The sequence below is a fragment of the Podarcis pityusensis genome, assembly GCF_964106645.2.
Source record: "Podarcis pityusensis genome assembly, chromosome: 9".
In the NCBI taxonomy this organism is placed as follows: Eukaryota; Metazoa; Chordata; class Lepidosauria; order Squamata; family Lacertidae; genus Podarcis; species Podarcis pityusensis.
In genome coordinates, this window is record NC_138034.1 from 49593862 (window position 1) to 49619810 (window position 25949).

General features: G+C 40.1%; 1 protein-coding gene and 1 long non-coding RNA gene across 2 annotated transcripts in view; one reads left to right on the top strand and one right to left on the bottom strand.

Annotated features, from left to right (window-relative positions):
• Window positions 1-143: 143 nt before the first annotated feature.
• LOC308485886 lies at window positions 144-6276 on the top strand. Its single transcript, XR_013990806.1, has 2 exons — window positions 144-410; window positions 5997-6276. It is a non-coding gene; the product is annotated as an uncharacterized lncRNA (long non-coding RNA).
• A 1513-nt stretch (window positions 6277-7789) lies between these two features.
• USP53 (ubiquitin specific peptidase 53) overlaps window positions 7790-25949 on the bottom strand; it is a 28765-nt gene continuing 10605 nt past the window's right edge. Inside the window, exons 5-16 of the mRNA XM_081021872.1 lie at window positions 25408-25521; window positions 25246-25328; window positions 23446-23551; window positions 22007-22153; window positions 20186-20335; window positions 19633-19804; window positions 18366-18515; window positions 17823-17969; window positions 16884-17610; window positions 16008-16078; window positions 14388-14466; window positions 7790-12724 (exon numbers count right to left, since the gene is read on the bottom strand). Of these exons, the coding sequence (XP_080877998.1) occupies window positions 11725-12724; window positions 14388-14466; window positions 16008-16078; window positions 16884-17610; window positions 17823-17969; window positions 18366-18515; window positions 19633-19804; window positions 20186-20335; window positions 22007-22153; window positions 23446-23551; window positions 25246-25328; window positions 25408-25521 (2946 nt within the window). The 3' untranslated portion in view covers window positions 7790-11724. The remainder of the gene's footprint in view (window positions 12725-14387; window positions 14467-16007; window positions 16079-16883; window positions 17611-17822; window positions 17970-18365; window positions 18516-19632; window positions 19805-20185; window positions 20336-22006; window positions 22154-23445; window positions 23552-25245; window positions 25329-25407; window positions 25522-25949) is intronic.

The window sequence follows — 25949 nt, forward strand, 5'->3', positions numbered from 1 at the left end:
ATTCTGCGGCTCCAAGGGCCGGATTTCCGTGTTCCGCCGGAAGTCTCTGTCCGGGTGCGCGCGTGTCTCTCTCTACTTTTCCGCCGTTGAATCTCTACGGGCGCAGGCTGCGGACGTGAGCCGGGCGTCGTCTTGCCGGCCGGACCTTCTTCCCGCGTGGGCGAGCCGCGTCCTCACTCCGCCGCGCCCTGACCGGCTTGCTCACTTTCCGGCGCAGGGGCGATGGAGCTGGCGAACGGAGTGGAGCTGCGAGAGCGGCGCCCGGCGGAGCGGGAGCCGGGGCTGGCGGGGGCCGCAGGGGCTGGGTCCCGCGGGCCGCCTCTCTCGGGGACGTCCTACTGGCTGGACTTGTGGCTCATGGCCGCCTTCAACCTGGCGCTCTTCGTCTTCGTCTACCTGCTGCCGTGACGGTAAGAGAAAGGAGACCCTCCCCTCCCCCAAAACCCTGCATTTCGCATCAAAACTTTTCCTCCAAGAGGCTCGAGGCGACTTGCGTCTCCCCGCTGCCCTCCAACGTATCCTCAACAACAGCCCTGCGAGGTAGGATAGGCTGGCCCGAGGGCGAGGTGGGGATTCGAACTCGGGTCCTCCCTAGTCGAAGGCTCCCTGCTACGCCAAATGGCCTGAGGGTCCTTTTTCTAGGGCTCTTCCTCAGGCTGGAGGTTAAAACAAAGAGGAGAAGGGGAGCTTGATGCTTAAAGGCAAAGCTTTCCGGTGTAGGAGGAGCGTAGGAGGAGACAGCAAGCTCCTTGATCGGGTTCTGCTAGCCTAGCAAGGGTGTGCAGGTAACAGACGGTGCTGGGAGGAGGAAATACTTACCTGTGACAAAAGAGGGAGACAGATGTCCAAGGGGGGGAATAGGGGTGAGCTCGTGTTTTTAAGTTCCTTCTCCAAAATGCCACCCGGCCGTGGTCATAAGGGTTGTGAAAGTTACCTGGGTGAGAGGCAGCTTGCCTGTGGTTGACCCCCTGTTTCAGTTGGGAATTATTGGCATGCTTCAAATAGCTTTAAAACTCTTTTGGTTGCTAGATTCTTTAGGCAAGAATTTGGACTCTTAGAAAATAAGAAATCTTCGCGGTGCTGCTACCTTTTACAGTCATACCTCATGTTGCGTTTGCTACAGGTTGAGCGCTTTCAGGTTGCGTCCCGCAGCAGCCCAGAAGTAACGGAACTGGTTATTTCTGGGTTTTGCCGCTCTTGCGTGTGCAGACGCTCAAAATGACGTCATGCGCAGAAGCGGCGAATCGCGACCCGCGCAGACGCAGGTTGCATTCAGCTCATGTCTCCAGAGACAATGGAGTGTGCCTCCAGAGGGTGAAGTTGAACCTCTGCATTAGCAGCACCAAAGTGACCTTCCCAGGGTGCAAGCCTAGGAGGTGGGCTGTATGGAGGTCCTGGGCTGCCCAGATGGCAAGACTCCTTGATCTCATTGATATGATCCAAAGGAAATCAGAGCAACATGTTTGGCACCAGCTTGGCCATCCAACTGCTTTAAGGGACTCCATTCTGGATTTGAGTAGGTTTACTTCCCCAGCCTTTTCTTCTCCCCAAGATCTCCTGCAAAGTAGCAGAAGTTTAGGATAGGTTTTCCTTCTTTCGAAGTTGAGCCCATCTCCCTCTACAACTCCTGCCGAAACCACTTTCTAGTTCAGGGGTCAGCAACCATTTTCAGCCGTGGGCCGGTCCACTGTCCCTCAGACCATGTAGTGGGCCGGACTATATTTTGAAGAAAAAATGCCCCACAAATAACCCAGAGATGCACTTCAAATAAAAGCACACATTCTATTCATGTAAAAACACCAGGCAGGCCCCACAAATAACCCAGAGTTGCATTTAAATAAAAGGACACATTCTATTCATGTAAAAACACACTGATTCCCAGACCGTCTGCGGGCTGGATTGAGAAGGCGATTGGGCCACATCTGGCCCACGGGCCTTAGGTTGCCTACCCCTGTTCTAGTATAACCAGCCAGTTGAAGCAGTTTCCCAGGGTGTGGCCACTGTTGCATAATAGGTGCCATAGGTGAGAGCTGAGTGCAGTGTGGGGACCAAAAGTGGACATACTACCGCTGAAGGAGCACAGTGTGTCCCCCACCAGCGGTACTACCTCTCCCCGAACACCCCATACACCCCACCTTTATACATAGAGTCAAAAATCAAGATATTAGTTTATTCTAATAACCCTTTACCAGAACAATATAAAGCAAAGCATTAAAACAGTTGGAAACAAATTACACTCACAACTAGAGTGAGGCCTAAATTGCAACGTAACCATTCCTTTGGTGTGTATGTATAATCGGTTTAAAAAGTGGAAGAGGGGGAGCTGAAAATATATAAAATGCTGGTTGGGACCATAAGATTCACACATTTTGGCCAATTACAGCTCAAGAGAATTCAAAATGACTGGATAAGATCCATAATATTTTGCTTAAAAATTTTTGGGAGCGTCATTGAAAAGATGTGGAGAATGTCTTACCCTTTAGGTTTTGCTTAAAAATAGAAGTGTCCATAGAGGCGTCATCTGTCTTCTACGTGTTATTCACCAAAATTTTATGACTATAGGAAAGTTATTAACCACTAGTGGGAAGTGCCCAGGAATTTTCAGAATCCAGAAAATATTGAGATTTTTAAATGGATAGTGTCATTTGTGAATTTTGCTCCGTCATGCTGAAGATCAGGTGAAATAATGCTGAAGTCACATTTTGGTCAGCCTCCTTGACTCAAAATGGAACCTGGCATCCAGACGTTTGTGAGGGCCCCCTCCCCCATTTGGGGGGGCTCTCATGCCAGCCTTAGGGACAATACCTCAAGAGGCAGCCAAACCCATAGAAAACAAACAGATCATTTCCCAAAATACATAGCAGATGATGGTTGTTGGTAATGAATAGCTTTCACTATTATAAGGCAGCCCACTCGTGTATCTAACTAGGTGACAGCAAGCAACTCTCCAGGGTTTTATGCAGGAGTCTTTTTCCAGCCCTATCTGGAGATACCAAGGATTGAACCTAGAACCTTCTTCAAGTTGAGCATGTCCTTTACCACTGAACTCCCTGTTAGTTTCTGTTTTGCCATTGAGCAGCTGCGTGGAGTCACAGGACTCTGTTTACATTCCTGGGATTCCATACTATTGGAAGTCTCACAGGAGAGGAGACGGGATGTGACGTTTGTGGTTTCCTGTTTCCTTGTTCAGTTGCTCTCTGCTTTCATAGAGAGAGGATGTCTTTTCTGTCTGCGTAGCTTAGAAATACAACTCTTTGCAATGTAGCCATAAATCTCATCACTTCCGCATGCTGCTGGAAACTCTGCTTAATGGAATGTGCCTGAGGCCTCATCAAAGGCTCAGGTCGTTAATTATTCGTCGGAGGCGATTCTGAAGGCTCGGCCGGAGGAAAATGAGGCTTTATCAGCTTGGCCAAGTGGAAATTCCAATTATAAGGCAGCCCACTCATCTATCTAATTAGGTGACAGCAAGCAACTCTCCAGGGTTTTATGCAAGAGTCTTTTTCCAGCCCTGTCTGGAGATACCAAGGCTTGAACCTGGAACCTTCTTCAAGTAGAGCATGTCCTTTATCACTGAACTCCCGCCCCCTTTTTTTTGCAGTTGTGTAAAAAAAAAAAGAAAAAGAAAGAAAGTCCAAAGTCTGTACTACTCAAACGTTCTCACAAGGTGAGAAAGCAGCTTGGCAAATGCAACATTTTTGATGTGAAATATAAGTGAAGAGGGGGAAAGAAAGAAAGATAACTCAAATCCAGAGTGGGTACTTTTTATTATTCCAGCGTGTTGCTATCATGCCTGCATCGACAAGTCCAAAAAACATAAAAGTTGAAGTGCAAAATTTTCTCAAACATTTTAACTGTTCGTAAAACCTAGTTATTATCTTCCTCAAGGACAGCTTGGTTGTTGCAATACATATGTAGAGGCCAAATATTGTTTCTATTGTATCGGTTGGACATGGTTGTCCGGCATGCTGTCAGTTGGACTGGGCTCAACATCAACATGGGAGGTGATACCCAACTTTGTCCAGCATCACATTAGTATCGTCCTATAATTGATGCTGCTGTGGTGTCCTATCAGTGGATGCTAAAGGTGTAAGAATAGCCTGAAAGCACGCACGACCATTTAGAGATACATTACTATGGTTGGAGGAGTTTCACATATGTGTTCTATTAAGTACTGCAGTCAAACATTTTACTGATGCTGAGATTAGATTGGATCTGGAGCTTTTGCAATAAATGCAATAATGGAATACTGACAATGCAATAGAGTCGACTTGGTAAGTGATTTTGCTGGTTGTGGCAAATGTACAGGCATGTCCAGAATTTCATGTAATGTTGTCAAGACCTGGAGAAACGGCATACAATGGAACTCTTGCAACATCTTGAAGTTGTTGTTTTTTAATACGTCACCTGTGATTTTGAGAACACAGAGGTAGTCAAAACACGTGCAGCAGAATTGTATCAACTGCCACCTTGCCAAAACTAACTTCAGCAGTTTATTAATGTGCCAATTACCAAACCTGGGCTTGGAAAAACTGCTTGTTCCCATTTGTACGTGTTCACATCAGTGTTAAGAAACCCCACAGGCGCCAGTCACATTATGTGACCGGTCCAATTGTGCCCATGTGGAAATCTCTGGATGCCAAGTTGGCAACTGACATCTCTATCTAGCTGACTCCTGTGCCTTTCTTAAGCAGATAAACAGAGCAGCTCATTTATTGCATTTATATCCCACCTTGTTCTCCAAGGAGTACATGGTTCACCCCCCAACTCAGTTAATCCCTACAACGATCTGTGAGGTATGGTTAAGGCAGGCATGGCCAAACTTGGCCCTCCAGCTGTTTTGGGATTACAACTCCCATTATCCCTGACCACTGGTCCTGTTAGCTAGGGATGATGGGAGTTGTAGTCCCAAAACAGCTGGAGGGCCAAGTTTGGCCATGCCTGGGCTAAGATGCTGTGACTGGCTCAAGGTCGCCCAGTGAGCTTCAGGACTGAGCTTTGATTTGAACTTTGAACTGCCAGGTCCTAGACCGACACTCTAACCACTATACCACACCAGATTCCTAGAGTTCTTCGGTTATTGGACCCCTATATAAATTTATTAGGTAAATGAATATGGGGAAAGCAGAATGTCACTTAGAGAAGGATCTGAAGTATTTTCCTTGAAGCTTCAATTTGCTTTCTTCTGCATTGTTTTATTTGATGTTTTAATGTGTTGCATTGGGGTTTGTTCTTTAAAATCTAAAGTGGTATAGAAATGAAATGAATAATAAGAATTTTCATGGGGTGGAAATGCCACCTAGACACCCCATTGTGCAGACCATAAACTAGGTTTAAGGTGCCGTTTGGCATTAACTTATACAGTGGTACCTCGGGTTAAGTACTTAATTCGTTCCGGAGGTCTGTTCTTAACCTGAAGTACCACTTTAGCTAATGGGGCCTCCTGCTGCCGCCACACCGCCGGAGCACGGTGTTGAGAATTTCTGTTCTCATCCTGAAGCAAAGTTCTTAACCCAAGGTACTATTTCGGGGTTAGCGGAGTCTGTAACCTGAAGCGTATGTAACCCGAGGTACCACTGTATACCTGTGTTTCTAACACTAATTCAGTCTTGATGGTTATGGATGGAAAACAATACAGTCGTACCTTGGAAGTCGAACGGAATCTGTTTCGGAAGTCCGTTCAACTTCCATAACTTCCAGAAACCTAAGAACCGATTTAAGGGGTGTGCATGGTGAGAAAATCTTTATGCTGGTTGAACTTTCACCTTAGTGCTACATGGACTGCAACCTATGGTGGGTGTGGGTGTTTTTTGTGTGATTAAAAATGCTTTTATGTCCTGCTGGCAGGCTTCGCAGAGGCATCTGCTTAGCTACAGTGGGAAACAGGGTTCTGGCCTGCTTAGATCTTTGGTCTGGTCCATTGGGTCTGCTTACATATTCAGTTTGTAGCGGGCACACTGACATACTATGTCCTAACTTCAGTTTTCTTCATCCAGCAGGACAACCTGATTCCATGGTAGAAAAGCTGTTGTTGCCATTCCTCCAGCAGCATGTCTGTTCGGAACAGAGAGACGTTTGGGAAACTGTTACAGACTGTTCTCTCGAGAAGTGATGCCTGCGACAACTGCATTTGAACTGTTAGCACTCTTTGTTGAGCCTGCCAGACGTGTGGTTTGACCTTCTACTTTTCAACCTGAAATGGATGGAAGTTGTGCCTTATGACAAATGTTACGCTGCTGTTGATGGTTTTCCACTATATTAAAATGGTTCATTTTATCTATGCATTCACACTTTAAAGAGTAATTTGGAATAGATTGGAAGGCAGATATAACTGTTGATGTGCAGAAGAGTTTAAAAGTCTGTTCTGCAGATGGTTAAGGGTAAGCAGATATCCCTTTTATTGGGCATTATGGCCAATTCCAACAGCCAAACTGAATTAGATAGGACAGCTGTGTTTGTCCTTTGCAGTGACTGGCCTGTGTGGGTTCAGAGTTTCAGAATATAACATGTGCATGCCTGAAGGTAAGCACAGTGCCTTCCTAGCCTCTTATCACACACATTGAGCAGTTTCTCTTTAAAAACACTTTGTTCTCAGCGTTCCCTAAGAGCTGTCACATGGAAGAGGGAGCACTCTTGTTTTCTCCTGCTCTGGAGGGTAGGTCTCGAACCAATGGCTTCAAGTTGCAAGGAAACGAGATTCCGACTGAACATTCAGAAAAACTTTCTGACAGTAAGAGCTGTTCAGCAGTGGAACAGACTCCCACAAGAGGTGGTGGTGCTGGACTCTGCTTCCTTAGAGGTTTTTAAACAGAGGTTGGATGGCCATCTGTCATGGATACATTAGCTGAGATTCTTGCATTACAGGGGGGTTGGACTAGATGACCCTTGGGTCCCCTCCCAACTCCTAAGATTCTATGATTCTATGCTATGAAAGGAGTGGTTGAGAAGGAGGAAAAAACCATTCAAAAATGGAGGGGTGGGCAGGGAATGAAGGTGTGTCTTCATTGCCATACAATATGAACAGGGTATGAACTAACATTGCTGCCACCAATGTGGGCCCCAGTATCACTGTGCATGGTAGTTACAGTATATGCTTATACAGTCAAATCCATTCTGCAAGTCCGTTTGGCTTCCAAAAATAGTTCGCAAACCAGAACAGTCACTTCCAAGTTTGCAGCGTTCAGGAGCCAAAATGTTTGGGAACTAAGCTATTCCAAAACTAAGGTACGACTGTACGCATTGAAAATCTGAAACTAGAGCACATAAGAACAAAGATCAATCACTTTTATGCTAGTCTGGTTATAGTCCCACAGCTCTTGTTCCACTTAAGTGTGTACAGAGCTGCAGCCTTAACAAAGAGGAGACCACACTAAATGAGTTTGGACTTAAGCCTGAACTTGACCCATGTCAAATATGTTTCACATCAGGGAATTAATTTCATTTCAGCCTTTGTACAGCACAGGCAGCTGCACCCTTCCAGATTTTGTTAAATTCCCAATTCCCAGCAGCAGCTGGAGGACCACAGGTTAGCCACCTGTTTGCAGGAACACAAGTCTCACAAAACCCTGCAAGGTTAAAACTTAGATGCAATGAAAAATGCAATAGAGCAGAAGGAAGTCACGAAAACCGATTTTCTACCAGCTAGCTTGCTCATTTGACACAAAGGTTAACAATCCCAGTGTGAGAAGTCTTTCAGTGCTAAGCAACATTATATCCCTTTTCTTGAAAATAACATTTATCAACAGTAAAACACAAACCTCGCTAGGAACAAACACACATACAAGTGAAGTAGATAAACACTCTGTAGGGTAACTCCATTTTTATCTGACAGTTGAATGGGCAGAAAAATGCAATTTTGGATTAAAATTTTCTAGACAATGAAAATATTTTTACAAGACATGTTAAATGCATTTAACATTACAAAAGTCATACAAATCTATAATCTGAAGGGAACAATTATAAAAATAGGCACCCTGGAGAAGTCAAAAATCAATGTATGCACATTTGCTAGCAAATATTCATCTACTAAGAGTGCACGGTCAGTTAAAATTGACCATCTGTTATGACAGAAGCATTATCTGGTAGCCACAGATCTGTACAAAAGTTTGTCTACAAAGACTGAAAACGAAGAAACATCTAAGTTTCTTTAAAGGACATGTACACTTCAGAAAGTATGACACTACTCAACTTTCTTACAAACAGAATACATTTGTTGACTGTGCCCACAAGGACGTTAGAAACAAATTTACAAATTAACATTTCTCATTTGTAAAGTGACACTTTGCTATGCACATTTTTAAAATGTAGTAACGCTCTTACAGTAGGTCATTCACATTTGTTAGTCTTTACATAAATACTGCAAATTCAAATACATTTCAGTAAGAGCTTTCAACTGTACACTTAAGATTCCAGTACTTGTCACAATGCCACTTCTGCCCATGAAGGCTTTACAACAACATTGCATGTTATTTGTGTACAAGGAATGAGAGAGAAAAGTTTATTTACTTATTTTAAAAACCCTCAAGTACTGGATTAGAAACAGGAACTTTACACGACTGCTTTTAGATGAAATTCCTTCTGTCCTAAATGAAGGGAAAAGGTTTGGTTTCACTTGCAGTTCTATGTGTTGTAAGTGCGTGTTATATGTACAAGCTTGCAGCAGCACTACTGATAGAAGCAGCAGAGGAGGCAAGAAGATGTGGAGCAACTGCTGAAGGATATTTGGTCTGGTGCATACATACTGGTAAGCAACAAATCTTAGGTTATGTTTATGGTTAAGACACTTAACGTAAACGTAAGAGGTCTGTTCAGACATTACATGGCCTCCAAATCTAGACTGGGCATGACTGAAGATCCCAGATTCAAATAAATGTGAAATCTCACAATGCAGACATTACTTTATGCCAACAATGATGAAGCATGCAAGTCCTCAAACAAAGCAATGTCTTGAATAGACCCAAAGTCTTGGGCAGCTATGCTATGATTGTCACAATTTGGTTAAAAGCACAAACATATTCTGGATTTAATCCCAAGTACAGTGCAAGCATTATGGAGTGTTTGAAAAATATATTAACTATCACTACGATTAAAGCTAAAAGGCATTTACATTTTCTCTCCCAGCAATCATCTTGAAGGCCTTATTTATTCAAAACACTTATAAAAAGTGAATTAAAGGGTTTTATCCAGTAAAGCTGTCCTGTCCATGCAAGGACTTATGCTTAAGCATCTTGAGACAGTTGAGGAACCCCCAGAACATATTTAGGGGGCAGCTGAGAGTGGGAGGGGAAGCTCCATAATACAAGTGGAAGTCCTTTCACAAACAGGATCACTTTGCAGGATGCAACCCACAGTCTCTTGCCATAACATTTCCCCTCCTCAAAGATCTGACTGATTCCATGATAGCTCCTGAGGAATATTTTGTTTTGTGCCCCTGCTTGTAGTTTTAAATAAAATGTTTGGAAAGCCAAACAGTATTTTCCATACATGCAGAGATATATAAATAATGTTTTCCAGAGCAAGTTTCAATATAAAAATATATTTATACAATTCATGATATGAAAATCTTTCCTGCAGCACAAAGACAGTCCCAACCAACCCCTAGTACATCCAACTGCTATGCAGAATTTGCAATATTTAAAGTAGGCTGTGTGGAACACCAGCTATTGCTATTTGAAATTCTAGCTACTATTTTATATATTAAAATAAACTCAAAGTCACTTATTAAGGCATCATTTCAAATACTAAACATTTGATGGACTGACTTTGTTACAAGATATCCAGGGCAACGGAAATAATTCACTCAAGGAATTCAACATACTTTCTGCACAATTTTTCAGATTATATGTACCATTCTGTGCATAGTTCTGATATCAGGATATCCTCCAGCATTTGTAAGATTGCAGTCTAAACTAAAATAGTTTTAAAGTGAGCCTACAACAGCAAAAAAAAATCTTACCAATGTGGCAAGGCGACAGTAGTATTAGAACTACTGTAACTTTTTAGTTAACAGTACCTGAATATAAAGGGAAAGTCAAGACAACACTCCCATTAAATGCACTTTTCACAATCTTGCAAGGGGTTCCAGGTAAGATTCTTAGGTCGGGCCACTACTTTATAAAGCATCTGCAAAAATACTTATTCTCTGTTTGCTCAGAACTCCTTAACAAGGGTCTGTCTCCATAGAAAAGCTCATCTCCTTACACTGATAACCACCTATAGACAAGGTGCCACATACGGCCTGCAAAGGTTCTTATCCTGGAAATGATCAATCTACAGGCAGGTAGCTAAATATTGATATCACAAAGCTATGTAGGCCTGGGGGAAAAGGTCAGATGCAGCACGCAACCCATATATTGTCTACCCCTGAACTAACAAAATTCCCTTGGTTTATGTACACTAAGGACAGACCAGTGGCAGAGCTTCATGCTCCGGCACTGGGGGGCGTAAAGCAGGCGGGGGTAGGGCGCGCGTCCTGGGGGCGTGGTGTGCCACCCGTAGGGGTGGCGCCCAGCGCGGGCGGGGGGGCAGCCGCAATGGCACCCCGCCAGGATCGTGCTGCCAGGGGTGGTACACTCTGCCCGCACACTTCTTCCTCCGTCAGTGGGACAGAATCAATATGCCATATTGAGGTAGTACAGTTCCCAAAGGTCTATCACTTCAGTTTTAACATGAGCTGGTCTGAAAGTGGCTCCATGGCAAAATAAACTTCCCATACAAACACACAAATCATTCCTTATTGTGAAAACTTTACATAACCAGGGAGCAAAATATTCCAATTGAAACCCAAGGTGACAGAAACCCCTAGGAGACTGTACTTCTTTGTTACTGCATGTATCCTTTGGCGAAGTTTGTAAGTATAAACACCAAATAAATAATACAACACTGTAGCCATAATTCATTAAGCCAGAATAGTAACCGTCATGGGATGGACTTCCCTACCCACAACCCACCATTCCAAAACCACGAAAGGCTATTCTACATTAGAGATCTTGAACAATTATGCATAAGCATTTCCTGCCTGGAGAAGGGCCTTGGCTCAGTGACAGAGCACATGCTTTGCATGCAAAAGGTCCCAGGTTCAATCCCCAGGTAGGGCTGGGAGAAATTCCTGTCTAAAGCCATAGTGAGCCCCTGGCAGTCAGTGCAGACACTACTGAGCTAGATGGACCAATGATCTGACTTGGTGTAAGGCAGCATCCTATCTTTCTATGACTGATAAAATGGTGGTTGGTGATTAAAAGATGCATGATTTACATTATGTAATATAAAGGAAGTGCCCTGAAATAGAGATGAGTAACTAATATTAAACACTTGTGAGATCGGAACCCGAAGGAGGTATTTCATGATGACTTCTACTAGTTAGTATGAAAATATGTTCTAAACCAAGTCATGTTAAAAAGGTGCAGCATTCATTAGTTGCAAAAAGCAAACTATTCCTATTTATCAAATGAATGCCAGTTTCAAGGGGATTTCTTGTAGATTCTAATTTTAAAAGTGTAACAATGCTGGCTGAATAATTCTGCATTAGCCTATAATGAGTGCAAATCTTGTTAAAGCACGAAAGTAACAGGTCCAAAAGTCTTTGTATCTCTCTTAAACACGCATGCATGTGCAAAACCATCATTCAATAGCTGTAACTTCTAAATGAAGTATAAGTGAGGTACAGAAACCTAAACATTGCAACATGTTGGGGTGCCAAGCATTTATGCTCAATGGTTGCATATTCTACCTATTGCAATATATATTTCCAATGCTGGGTTTATGTCTCTGATCAGTTGTAGGATAATTTGATTCGGAATTACTGTGGTATGAAGTGTTCATCTGTATTCCACTTGGTGGCAAAGGTGTCTCTTTGTTTAACACGCCAGTGTCTGCAAAATACAGCTTGGGTCTCTGGTGGTATTTCATCCTGTATGTATCAGTCATACAGTTGTCAACTGAAAAGTAAGTAGTAAGAGATACAATATCATTAGCATTTGCATCCAGGGAGCTAGCACCTTGTCCTGTGAGGCAAGCTCCCTTATGTATAGGATTATTGGATACAGCCTGCAGATCGTTTACTGATAAACTTGATGGAAAATTCATCTTGGAAGACTCATTCCCATGAAATGATTTAAGTCTTTCTTCATGTGTAAATGGACTTGCTTCAGGCACAGTCTTTGAAGTTACTCTTGCAACATGCCTTTCAGCATTGGAAGGATTTGTGCCCGGTACTTCTGTTGGTTTTAAATCCACAGCAGATTCATATTCTAATCCATGCAAACCAGTGAGAGCATATTTCTTTGGTGGTAAAGGAGGAGGAAGATTTTGGTAAATCGCTTCTTGCGTGTCATCATCAGTCCTACTACTATACAAATGAAGTTTACGTTCAGCAGGTGCAGCAGATTCAGTATAGGAAGGTTTGGATATATTCTGTTGTAAGAAAAATGCAAGCGCTGGCCTGGGTCTAACTGTCCTTGTATGAGGCAACTGCAAATGGGAAGAGAAAGACTCACTGTTCTGAACCTTTTCAGACATGGTTAAGTTCTCGCCATTGTAAGAAGCTGAATTATCAGCACTGTGTACTGCTATGTTTGTTTCATCAAGTATCTCTTCAGTAGGCCACTGTGCAGAGCTTTGCTCACGTAGTGCATTGTTCTTCATTTCTCTCTCAGAGTGGTCTTTTAAAGCCGTCTGTAGTGTTAACGAAGGAAAAAGCTTCTTATTGCCATCAGGTATGTCAGTCCTAGAAAACAAAGCATTAAAGAATGAAAACCACCAAACGCTTAAAACTGCAACCCAATTCTAGTTAAGTCAACAAAAGAAGTTTCATGTTATTTCAATTATTCTGGTTGAGCTGCATATTTTGAAGGTTAGGCTAAGCCAGTTTCAACACTACCCAGCATTCAGAATGGACTGCTGATTAAGAGGCAGGACTATATAGTTATCAGTATGGTTGATTCTTTATGGCTGAGTCATTAGGGCAGAGTGTGTATTTAAGAAACCCTAGCCCAATTCAGCCCTCTTTCTTATCAAACATATGAAAAATTGTCACAACACACTACATCTCAGGAGAATACTGTAGAGTAAGGGCAAATCTTGTCCTACACTACTGATGGTGAGTGGCCTGATCCTCCCCAACAGGGAAGCTGTGGAGAGCACAGTATTTTGCATTATACGGTCTTCACACCACCACATAATGACCACAGACATTTTGCTAATTTTCAAATAATTCAACATCCAGTTGTTTTTCAAGATCTCAGGAAAAAAGTAAACAATTTTTATTGCACTGTTTTCTATGCATCTGAAGTGACCAACACCAGTTAACAGCTACAGGTATCATATGAAGATAACAAAATTCAAGTTAAAACACAGAAATAAAAAGGATTAACAAAACACCTTCCTCCAACGCTCATCAGAACAATACTGATTTTACCTGGCATCACAAAGAAAGGACGCCACAATTTCTCAGGAAGGCAGTTCCAAACCCTGGGAATCACAAAGCTTATCTGGGTTGCCACCTACTACATCTTAAAGCAGGCACACAGAGCAAAGCTTAAACTAATTATCACAGCATATTACTAGATTGGCATTAGAAAAGGAAAGAGATCTTAAAGGCAGTTCCACATAGTATCCCTTACACTAATTTAACCTACACATTTACAAAAGAACAATGGTGCAAGATTGTCTTTAAGATTTTCAAACAGGGATGGTTATTCCAGTTGTTGTTGGATTGCAACTATTATCATCTCTGACTTGACATCTGAAGGTCATGACATCTGAAGGAGTGACAGGGCCCTTAAAACAGTCTCGCATTGTTCTTTATGCTCTGAAATCTCAAAAATTTAATTTCAAGGCAATATTCAGGGATTAGTCTAAGCCTTCAACAACTGGCCAAAATAACTAACAAACCTGAAAACCCAATAGTTTGCTATACAATGGCTGTGTTGGCACTGCAATGCTAAGCCATCCTGTGCACACAGCCCAAGTACTCCCACTTCACCTTCTTTCAGATGTGTGGGTAAGCAAACCATGACAACTAGGTTACTGGGATGTCCAAATCCCGGACTGTGGTTTGTTTTGCCTTAACAAACCATGACTGCAAGGTTAACAAGCCATGGTTTAGGCTGACATAGTCATTGTGAGGGGTGGCGTGAAGTCGGAGTGCTTGGACTGTGTACACAAGCATGTAGCTCATGCACAGTATGACTTACCAAAGCACATTTTATGATTTGGTGCTACATGAGAACACTGCCAATTTGTAGAAATGAGGATCTTGGATATCAGCAAAAATTCTTTTAAAAATATGAAAGTTCTAAATCCAAATTTAAAACATTTTTTACAAAATAATAAACTTTTTTTTCTACAATAGCTGCTTTAGACTACATAATTGCATAGTTAAAGGTTACCTTTGCATATGATGAGATGTTGAAGGTAGGTTATGAGATCTATAGTTCATATGAGTATTAACCTGGTCTTTCTTCAAGGCTGCAAAACAGTGTTGTTGTTTACCTTAAGCACATTATGATGTATTTTTTTTTAATATGCACAGGAAATATCAGCAATACCAGTAATGAGCAAAACATCTTGTGAACTTAAGATTTGCCATGGTAAACGTAAATAAAGCATGAGGTATGCCTAGGATTCTTTTTAAGTACAAGGAGAATCAGCCAAATGTAATACCTTAATGCCCCCCTTCTACCATAATGCCTGAAAAGGACGGCAGTCTAATATTTCAGCTGGAGATATTAAAGCAGGAGCTTGCAGTTGCCATCAATGCATAAAAATTCTATCATCTGTAACTGGACATCTGCCCTTGGATATCGGTGCACTGTATACTTTCAGGCAGCAGGCCAACACATGATTTGAATATATGTTTTATAGAAGTACATAATTTTCTTGCTGATCATTTGCTTTTTTCTGCTTTTTAACCGTTGTTTTTATTTTGAGCATTAGCTACCCTCAGGACAAGGTTTGGTTTGAAGGTGTGGGATACAAATACTTTTATAAATAAATCTGCAATACCCTGAGAAATTTACAAGATATAAAACTTACCAATAGAATATAGAAGCCATACTGACAACCTTATTTTAAGATTTGATGTATTCACAAGTTAACAGAGAGAGGCATGTTACCAGTTTTTTTGGGCAGTCAAGCATAATGCTGTACCGGTACCAAAGATAGATACACCTGAACAAATTATTAAGGTGCCAAATACAATTAAGTCATCCTGAAGCATAATGTTTTGAAAACATTTTCTACATATATTTCCATGTGAATATATTTAAGCTTCCAATAATGCACTGCTGACAAATTCGCTACAAACATAAATGGTTAAGTTGTCCATGCAAAATCTTTTGAAGTTTCAGAGTTACTTTACTAGATTGCTCTTTGTTACCATGCAGTTGCCTGTACTGTACGTAAGATGGCAGCAAATGCTTACAAGAGAGGACTCCTATATAATATCACTATGGCAAGTGTTCAATCAAAGCTGCTCACTGACACCCAGAGGCTTGTGCCTTCAGAATTCCAGCTAATTTAAAAATAGATGTGTTATTTTTCTCTTCTGCTGACATGAAGATCCATGCATGGTTAAAACCAGAGACAGTCCGGTAGGAATTTTGGCTCTAGGTTCTAGTCAAACTAAATATGGCAGATGTTAGGCTCACATAGCAGAGGTTTCACCATTATCAATGAAGCACAAATAGTTTAACAGTAATAGAAGGAATTCTGACTTTTGTAATTATAGAACTTATTTGGAGAATTGTTACATAGCAGGAACACTTTTAAAGCTTTCTTGGACTGGGTCAAATAAGCTGCCTCTCCATCAAAGTAGTGAGCTCTCTTTTCAGAAAACAGTTCCGAATACAAATGACTAAGGTGGACAGTGATATAAGAAATTAGGGAGCAACAAAGCACAATGTGATGAGGTAGAAACTTAATTTTTTAGTGTTAGATAAATTTGTTTTATAAACTTAGAAACCTTTAAGAGTTGAATACACTTAAACTGAGAACAACTGAGTTCTTACCATCTGAAGAGTTTTTGTTCAGCTGGGAGGTAGACTGCAAGATACACCCAGAATATCTGATTAACTGGTCACTGTGAAAAAAGATTAAGTAAAAACCGTAAGATTCAGATTCTTCCAAGATTTCATTAAACCTAAAGTATCAAACAATATTTCACAGAAATATTTACTGATATTTACAACATCAGAAGTTCAAAATTCAAAATGGAACTCCACTGTACAAGATGACTTATTTGGAAATATCTTTTAATCCAAATTTCTCCCTCTCTCCCACCTTCCAATCTTGCAAGAGATTATATTTTGTCACACTATTTGTCCACCTTTCAATAGCATATGCACAGCCAATGCAGAAGCACCATTATAATGTGCCTGACCAAGCAGAAGGTATATTGGAAAATACAAGCACAGAACTTTACAAGGTCACAGACTTCTTATTCTGCATACATACCCTTCTGCCATATTCTGCCTCAGCTTTAATGGAAAAATAAATCTATTTTTGCTTGTGCATCTTTCAAGTATTTGCCAGCGCAAGTAGCTCAATCAATGTCAAATATGAATTACTACAAATACAATGCAGTAAGGACAGATGAGTTCTCATTCTCACAAATGTAGATAACAATATCTGTGCTGAGTAGCAGCTTAATGAAACTGTACTTAAACACTAAATTCCCTTTCCAGCCTGCAAATCTTAAAGGCAGACCCAAGGTTTGAGTAGCAGTCCAAAGTTTTGAGTTGCTTCAGAGAAGCTCTGTTTTGTCTCAGACAATGTCCAAATCACTCCAAAGCAGTCTGCTTTGGTTATGGATTCAGGCTTCATCCAAACTGGATCCCCACTCCTAATTACACATACTTTCACAAGACAACTTTCATGTTTATTACCTGCAGGAAACAGATTCCTTAACTGTGGTAGTATCTACTGGGCTGGTTCCTTCAATGACAGGTGAATCCAGATTAGCAGATGCATTGCTTATATGATCACTGCTTTCATAACCAGATTCAGTCCTTTGTATCTGCCAACTATCAGTATGAGTTTTCCTCTCTGTAAATCCTACACTTTTTTCTGCATTTCCTTTCCCTTCTGAATCCAACGAACTCCGGCTCCCTTTCTGTTTTGCTTCATCTTCATAGATAGTCATCAAGCCTTTTTGACTTCGAGTTTCTTTCGGCCAGTTGTTTGAACTCTGCTCCTTTTCATGTTTAGGTTTATTGCTTGCATTTAATTTGGGCTTTGAACTGTGTTCTTTTTTCTCAGATTCACTAAAGATGCTATCCACATTTAGTGTCTCCCTCATTGGCTTCCAACCTCTGCTTCGACTTTTGCTGCTACTGATGCTTCCCTTGTCTTTGGAGTCTTGGCTACTGTCTGTATCGTAACCAGTGGTGCTATCAGTCTTTACACGGCTCATCTTCTCTCCATCAGAAAAGCCATCTGTTTTGTTTGAGCCCAACACTTGTGCAGTGGGTCTGATTTGGTTATGTACTTTTTCATGTCTGTAAGGTCCTTTTCCCTGACTGCCATACACACGTTCATTAGAATGCTGCTTAAATCCATTCCCAGAAGGTGGCGATCCTGGCTTAAAATTGGTGCGGACCTCTCCAGATAGATCTATGGGGGGAAAACACCACAACATCACATTTTAAATATTCTATCGCATTAAAGCAACCTCTTTTAAGCTTTAAGGGCAATTTATTATTCTTGTTAATACAATCAAATTTCAGAAAAAATAATAAATAGCACTTTTAAGACAGGGGGTTCTTTAATCATAGTAGGTGAAAGTTAGTCATTGGAAGTGCTCTCCTCGAAGTAGGTTCTGTTACCTCTCTGTTTTCCAGATTCTCTCTTTGATCCTCTGTCAGTGTCTTTTCGTAGGGAGGATGAGAAGCTTTTCATCTCAGCTACCTTCTGAGCGCACTCTCTGGAAAGATCCTTTGCCTTTTCCCTATGTTCACTATGCCCTAATTTAGCTGAAAAAATAGAAATGAATATGCATTAAAGGTTCACAGTCATAGAAACAACCAAAAGGCCAAATAGTCCACCCCCTGCCATCAGACAAAACCATCTATCTCAGAGCCACCAGACCAATATGGCAGATTTCAGCATGCTACCAGCAGACCAGCCAAGCACTAGAAGTATAAATAGCTGCAGATGCTGCATATATGTAAACCAAAACATTCTACGGGGAGGCCCTAATGGTCAGAAATTTCAAAACAGCCAAAATGATATATCTGAAATAATGTAATGTTACATTACTGTTCAGTTCAAATGTGCTACCCACTAAAACTATTACACATTCAATTCAACAATACCAGTGCATAATAAACACTGTAAGTAAGCATTACTATAATGTTTAAGATATATACCTGATCCTCTGACACCACCAGACTGAACATGGTTTCGACTAAAAGTTGAGTCATCTGGCTGATATTTTTTAGTGCTCTTCTGAGTAACTGTTTCTCCAAACCCATTCTCTTTCGGACGATCTGACTTAGAAAAAGTAGACTTTTCAAATCCTAGGGAAAGGAATGTTAAACTATGTTAATATATTTGAGGCTAAAAAACTCCAACAATCATCTCTAGCACTAGAATTAAGGCCTAAGCTCTGTATGTGTCATCAAGCATGTGTTTAAGTGAGCATACGTAAACCTGACTGCCTTTTCTCACTGGAGTACCACACAGGTTTTCTGCTGAAAATCACCTTCTACCTGATGCTATTTGCTCCTGACAATGCTGTTTACGGTAAGCAACACTTTCAGTCAGAAATTGTTCCCATGAGGGAACTATTTTCAGCAATGCCCACCCCTCAGGCAGAATGATTCCTTGGTCTGATTTGGAGGTATTTTCTGGATCACACCATGCACCTGCTTTCTCTTCAAATGAAAAGCAGTCAAATTAAATGGCAGCTTGTTGAAATATGTCATTAATGTCACTGGTAGTTAAGCCCTTACTTTTCTTACCAGACTTGTTTGAAGTCCATGCAGTACAGTGGAAAAAAATGTCAGCATAAATGTGATAACATTCAAACAGTTCTATAGCTAGATGCTGAATGTAGAAAATCAAAAAACCCTACAATACTAATTGAACTCCCCACACTGAAAAACTAAAATACCTAATATTTCAAACTATATTTCCAAAGGACCTCCTTCCTATGCTACCTTACTCCAACAGAAACACTGCAACTGTTCTAAGCCCATTCCTCCTTAATATGGGTGGTAGGTCCATTATATTGCCTCAGCTGAAATATTAATAGTACCCAGACCCTTCAATCTCCTCCACACCCACCGCCCCCAGCTTCCCTGACACATTAAGAACTTATCTAACTACTTTCACCACAGGGATACTAATTTCCATGATGTTTCCCACTCTCAGATTGTATCATGAGAACCATCAAGTAGTCAGTTTCACTGCACAGCAACTGACATTAAACATAGATCATTAGGAATGGGAAACTCAGCATATACAATGGCTAGTTCATACTACCCAAGACTAGAGTAGAGGACTGGCTGCTTCCTTCTTTCCAGCTACTAACTCAGGACACACCAATAGATCATGTATATGTAGACTGTGTACACAGTTAAGCACTTAGTAAATTATTTTTTAATAATATGAAGAAAGAGCCAAGTGTATTACCAAGTTCTTCTCCATTTCCTGCACAGGCTTTATAATGAGACCAGTGAATTGTCTGCCTTGGTGCATCTTCTGTTGATACAGGTGTACCATCTGGATTTGCATAAAACAGCAGCAATGGCTGATAGTGACACCGAATGCATTTGGACACCACATCTTTCCATTTTGTTCCAACCTAAAAAGTTATGTTTTCATGAGATATATAAGTAATTTAATTTAGTTAAGTAATAGTTGTAATTCAATGATGATAAAATAGATATAATCTATATTCAATTGACTCTTAACTTCTCAGAGAGATTATTCTGACTTCTTAAGAGAAAAGAGCTACTTTCATGTCAGTGTTTGATCTCTTTTCTAACAGTGAAAACTTAGTGGAGTAACAAATTTCCTTTCATTTAAGTGCCACCTTGTCAGAAAGTATGTGTGCTTTAGAAGAATTCAGGTAATTTGTTTGACATCAAGGCTGTCAGAACTACATATAAGTATTGCATTTTACTTTTGAACACATCTAGACAGTTATGTAGAAAGATCACCAAATCAGAACAGCTAAACGTACCTCTTTCACATTAGCATCATCAAACAGCACCCATTTGCAACTCTTGGTATGAAAGGCAAAGGCACAATAATGTTTGCTTGCGTAGCAAATCATCCCCACGAGATAAAGCTCACTATTTTTGGCATTTTCATCTGTAACTCTATAGAACAGCTGCAAAAATGATTCATCAGTCAAAAAGTGTGGCAGAGCTAAAAAGCATGAAAACTATGTAACAAAGCTGAAAAATTGGATATATATAAAAACAGTATAAAAACAAACTGTAGACAAAATAATTGATGTCAAGAATTGGTCATTATATGATAATTAGTCACCTTTCCCAGCACTGTAATTTACTACACATAACTGTGTATGTAGTTGCTATTGATGACATGTTCCTAATTACAGCATGACTGGACCACAACAGGGCAAACTCCTTCAGGCAATCTCAAAAATGATTCAGTCAATTTTTTTGCTCTGAATCAGGATTTCCCATCTCCTTAAACTGCTCTAAAATTTGTTTGTGTCCTACAATCTTTAGTCAGAGAACTGAAAAAGATTAAGAATTGTTGGGTTTTTTATTGAATTGTTACTGTTTTTAAAAAGTTATTTATACTAGTTTAGCTATACTATAACCCACTGCACTAAAGTTTTGGTTTGTTTTGTAGAGGTATAAATACCTTAAATTTTAAAAACTTGTTTACTTGTACACATCTATAAGTAAGCATGCACCATCTTGTAAGGTGGCATCTTTGTCAACAGAAATGACTATTTGTCCACACAATACAATATTGTCAATACAACACAAAATTTACAAATAGATGTAGCATTACATGTAATGAAAAGTATTAGGGACTTAACAAAGATATGCTGTCCATTTAATTTGGAGTGCCTTATTAATCAAAATATTTTAAGTCTATTGACAATTAATCGGCCAATGCCCTGATTGTGGAATCCACTTGGCACTTCCTTTCGGTGCCAGGTGAGCACCAGGTGAGCACATTATTTTCCAGGGCTTTTAAGTAAGCTTGTTCCCTGATGAAATTAAACATTATTGTTTGCTTTATCTTTTGTTAGTTGATGACCAAGGAGATCAGGTACCACTGTTAAACACACTATCTGTGAAATACCCTCCCCGGACAGGCTTACCAAGAGTCAACTATGATGTTATTTTGACACTAGGCAAACATACTGTGCTACATTCAGCTAACTATTATTCAGAGTAGACCCACCAAAATTAATGGATCTAAGTTAAGTTTTGTCTACTCTGAGTAAAAGTTAGTTGCATACAACCTTTTTTATATGCCTGGCCATGTCATAGTGTAATGTAAGCTAGTCCTGATTAAAGTTTTGATTGTTCTGCTGGATTTATAGAACCTTTATAATTGCTGTTTCTGCAGCTTTATTTTACAGGATTTCATACATTTATTTTACTGCATGCCACCTGGAGACCTTACTAACCACCACCAATGAATTTTTCAAAATAAATGTATTAAAAAATTGTAATAGAATAGTGGGTGGAAACTCTAAAACAGTTTAAAGCAACATAAATTCTGTAGCTGTACTGCAGCATTTTATGGTAACTGAAAAGAAGACATTTCAAATATTAAGGTATTTTTTAAAAGAGACTTTTCCTCCTTTCATCTTGCAATCCTATGCACATTTACCTAAGATAACGTCTCACTGAACTCAGTGGGGCTTCTGAGTAGATATGCATAGGATGGCACTATGAGACAGGAATGAATGAGCACCTCTTTGGCACACAAAGCTCTCAAAAGAACACAGAAGTTTTTAAATGGTGAGGATGACCCAAAACAATTATATTAAATGCTGTTGCTCAAATACCCCTGGAAGATAAAGTTGTGTTGCCAAATTCCGGATGACATCTTCTGTAAGGTCAGAATGTTCTGAATCCCAGACTAAGCCAATTGTGACAATTTCAGGACAATTCATGAGAACACGTCGGATTTTTATTTTTTGGCCACAGTTACTCTAGAAAAAGGAGAAAATATAAAAACTAATTAGTTTAAATCCTCAGGGTTTATCTATTTCTCATTGAATTCAGAATAAATGTTACAATATATGTCTCACAATTACTTAACAGCATGTTACTTTAGCAACTTATTATTTAGATCTAAAATAAACACCAAACTAATCATAATTATGCCCTATTCAGCTGAGTTTCTTACTACTACTTTCTACAATAAATTTCAGAAGTCAGAGAGATAGATTACTGTTATTTAGTCCTCAGATCACTGCTCTTTGACAGACTTGGATATTTCTGCAACACATCCAGATACTGACAGAATGAGGGGGGAAGTAATTGAAGGCAAAATATTATTTTTGTTTAGTAAGTCATGCCACTTAAGGGACAGGCTACACCACTGTGTTTTATAAAGCATTATATTTTACTCTGACTTCTTAAGCCCTTTACTACCACATAATTTACATCTGAAAGGTCTAAATCACAACAGTTATTTTCAGGTCAAATGATCTGAAATGACCATTCCTATACTTCTAAGTTTGAGTGTATGCAGAGTAATAAATTTTATGAATATATATTAATTTAGCCGTGTACACAACTGTATGCACTCTAAACAATAAGCACACTGTCCTGCCCCATATATAGAACCCAATAAGGTACACCAATTTTAAAAAATAGATGCCCAAAGCGACTTGCTTCATTTGAGAGCCAGAGGAAAATAAGCAGTGGTCCTCATTCACACATCCAAGAGGCAGTTTTCTATCTTCCTGAGGACCTTGTCCATGCCCTACTTGCCTCCTACACTCAAGCCTTCTTTAGATATTTATAGACACATGGCAGTAACCCCATGAAAGAGAAGAGCATGGCAGTATGTGCTCATGGTGACCAATCTCAAAAACTGTCTGTGGATTAAGAGCATGTGTGCAGCTGAGTGGCCTACTGAATGCATGTGGGGTGTCCCTGTGAGCTGGAACTCCAAGCAGGCTATGTGTGTTTGGTACAGTGAGCTGCTGCAGACATGCCCCCAACCCAAAGAGAACCTTTGGGAAGAATCTGCACAAGTGGAGGGCAAATGTGTGCGTTCCCATTCTCCTCCTTCATGGGATTATCAGCACATGTTTTTTAACATCTAAAGAAGGCTTCAGAATGTGGTAATCCAAGGCAGTTTTACAATATTAGTCTAAATTAAAAATAAATCAATGAGAAAGAAACAGACCAAATTCCCTTTCCAGTTATGGAATGTTCAGCTTCATCACTTTTATGAATATAGCTCAAACAGAAACATTTTTTGTTTACTCACAGGACAGCTCCTGAAGTCATCAGTAGTATTTGCAGTCTGAAGCAGTTCGGCAAACATTTCAGGCTTGAGCCGCTCATGTCTTTCCAACATTCTATCAACTTCATTGCTGTGGAGAAGAAGCAGTAAATTTTAAACTTAGCATATAATACTATAGTAGCAAAAAGCTATTTTCCGCTATTTGGCCCATGTACTATACAACAAATATGGGTGTTTTAGAATTTTAAAATCTTAATCTATGCAGAGAATGAAGAATCAGACAGAGGTACTATGTCTGAAAAGGAATAAGGGAATTATATAACCATTACTATTTTGCACCCTAATTTCTTTTGAAGGATTTCAAAAATCAATAATATTTGAGAAATGCATTCCAGAGTAATACCAGAGTAAGACAACTCAAATACACTGCAGGTTATGGACACATTAATAAATAGTTTAAATCCGTATGTTATGCATTCAGTATTGGTATGCATCACTGTAAACCAGCCATTTTATTTCTGGAAGGGGCCATTTATGACATAGTCTAAAAACTCATAAATGTGATGAAGTGTATGGATAAAAGATTATGCTTTAAAAACATAATCATATGTTTTGTAATATTCCCCTGGTTAAAAATATTTTGATAGCTTCTTGCCTCCATTCTACATAGAAGCAGAACTACAGCCTAAACTGACTGGAAGTTACTCTACCTGGTAGGGCAAGAGCCAGGACTGAAATTGAACATTTGGTCCCAAGAGAGGGGGTTCCTTTGTTGCCTGCTCACCAAGTGCTAAAACCGTCCAGGGCACTCACCTCCCGATCCTGCTTTACTCAGCAAGGTGTGAGACTGGGTGAGAGAAAGGCAAATAAACTGTCCCTAGTGTTAATTTAAAAGAAGGGGGGGGGGACCTAGCAGGAGTTAAGTAAGAACTTCTTTCTTCAGAGGCAGGAAACAGTCGTGTCTTTAAGTAGCTCCTGCCATGGAACATATGTCAATTCCAATCTTGCTTCCTGTCTTCCCAGTGGGATTCAATTCCTATCAGTCCAAATTGATGCCCTGCTCTTGAGGGTGAAAGACAAGAGCTGATTCAATGGCCTGGTTCCTACAGAACACTGAGCCATAGTTTAGGGCTACATGAACTTCCCTGCAGAAGTCTTGTGGTCAAGCATGCTGCTTCCCCTCTCCTCCTCTAGCAAGTGCCAGAAGGAAGAGATCAAAAGCATCTGCTACCTGATTTAAACTTATAATCTGTTGCTATGTCCAAACTAGGTTAAGAACTATGTTTTATTAGAATGAGCCAGAATCAGATAGATGGTGTGAAATGTTACTGCAGAGGATGTAAGATATGTTGAATATGTGTATTTTCAAACATGACCCAATTCCACTACTTCCTCAAATGTCATTGAATCCTTAACTCTTGCAGAACAGTCTTCTCTCTTGTTTCTCTGTTTTATTGTGTTACGATGTATTTAGGATATTTCAAATAAATAAATAAACCAGTGATTTAACTTTTGGTACAACACAGGAAAAAGGACAATACAGCCTGTAACCATAACAGTGTCCTAGGAAGGCTAGCTACATACGTGTTTGATCCTCATGTAACAGGTGTTATGGAAATCTGTACAAAAAATGTGTATCCCTGGGAGTTAGTGAATTTTTAAAGCATTATTCAGTTTATCAACAAGGTATTGAACACACCCACCTCCATTCTATTCTCCACTATTCCTTGGAATTCCCAGTTCTCATACTATGAGAATCTGGAAATAAAAAGAACAAAATGGAAGAGGTCTGGGGAAGAATAAAGAGAAAACAAGGTCTCTTACCATAGAGCTGTTGTTGAAATGTAACGCACAAATTCTGTGAAAGGCAAAGGATCTGAAGATGCCCCACAACTGCGACATACACACTACAAATAAAAAAAGTTTTAATTTTGTAACTATGGAAACTTTAAGAGCACTAAATTCAACAACAAACACAAAACTTACCTGTTCATATAATGTCATAGCAAACTTCTGATGGGAAATGCAGGATTTAGACGTACACATATCTGTTTCACTGCTTGGCACTATGTGATAGTGAATTCTCTCAAGGATGTTTTCCTAAACAAAGGAATGCATTGATTCATTTAATAGATTTATATCCTGCTTTCCCACCATTTAGACTCCCTATAATGCTATGCCAGACTCCCATGCTGAAGGTCCAGTTCCCTCCCAGTCACCCTCATACCACATGATGGTGAAGCAAAGCACAAGGCACATTGTTTCTTCACTTGTTATGAATTACAGTTCCACTTAACTCCAGGTAATGGACAGTAAACAATGTCTCCAACAATAATTGTATTAAATATATACCATAATTATTCTTCTCAAATCCGCCTTTTTAAAAAAGGCTATAGAACTTTAGTGTCCAAAATATTTAGATTCCTTTTAATTTATTCTCATCCTAAACCCCCGTGACACCAAAAACCTAAAGGTTAAGATGCTTCAGTGAGAGATGTGAATATGGCTCTTGTATCCAAACTAACCAC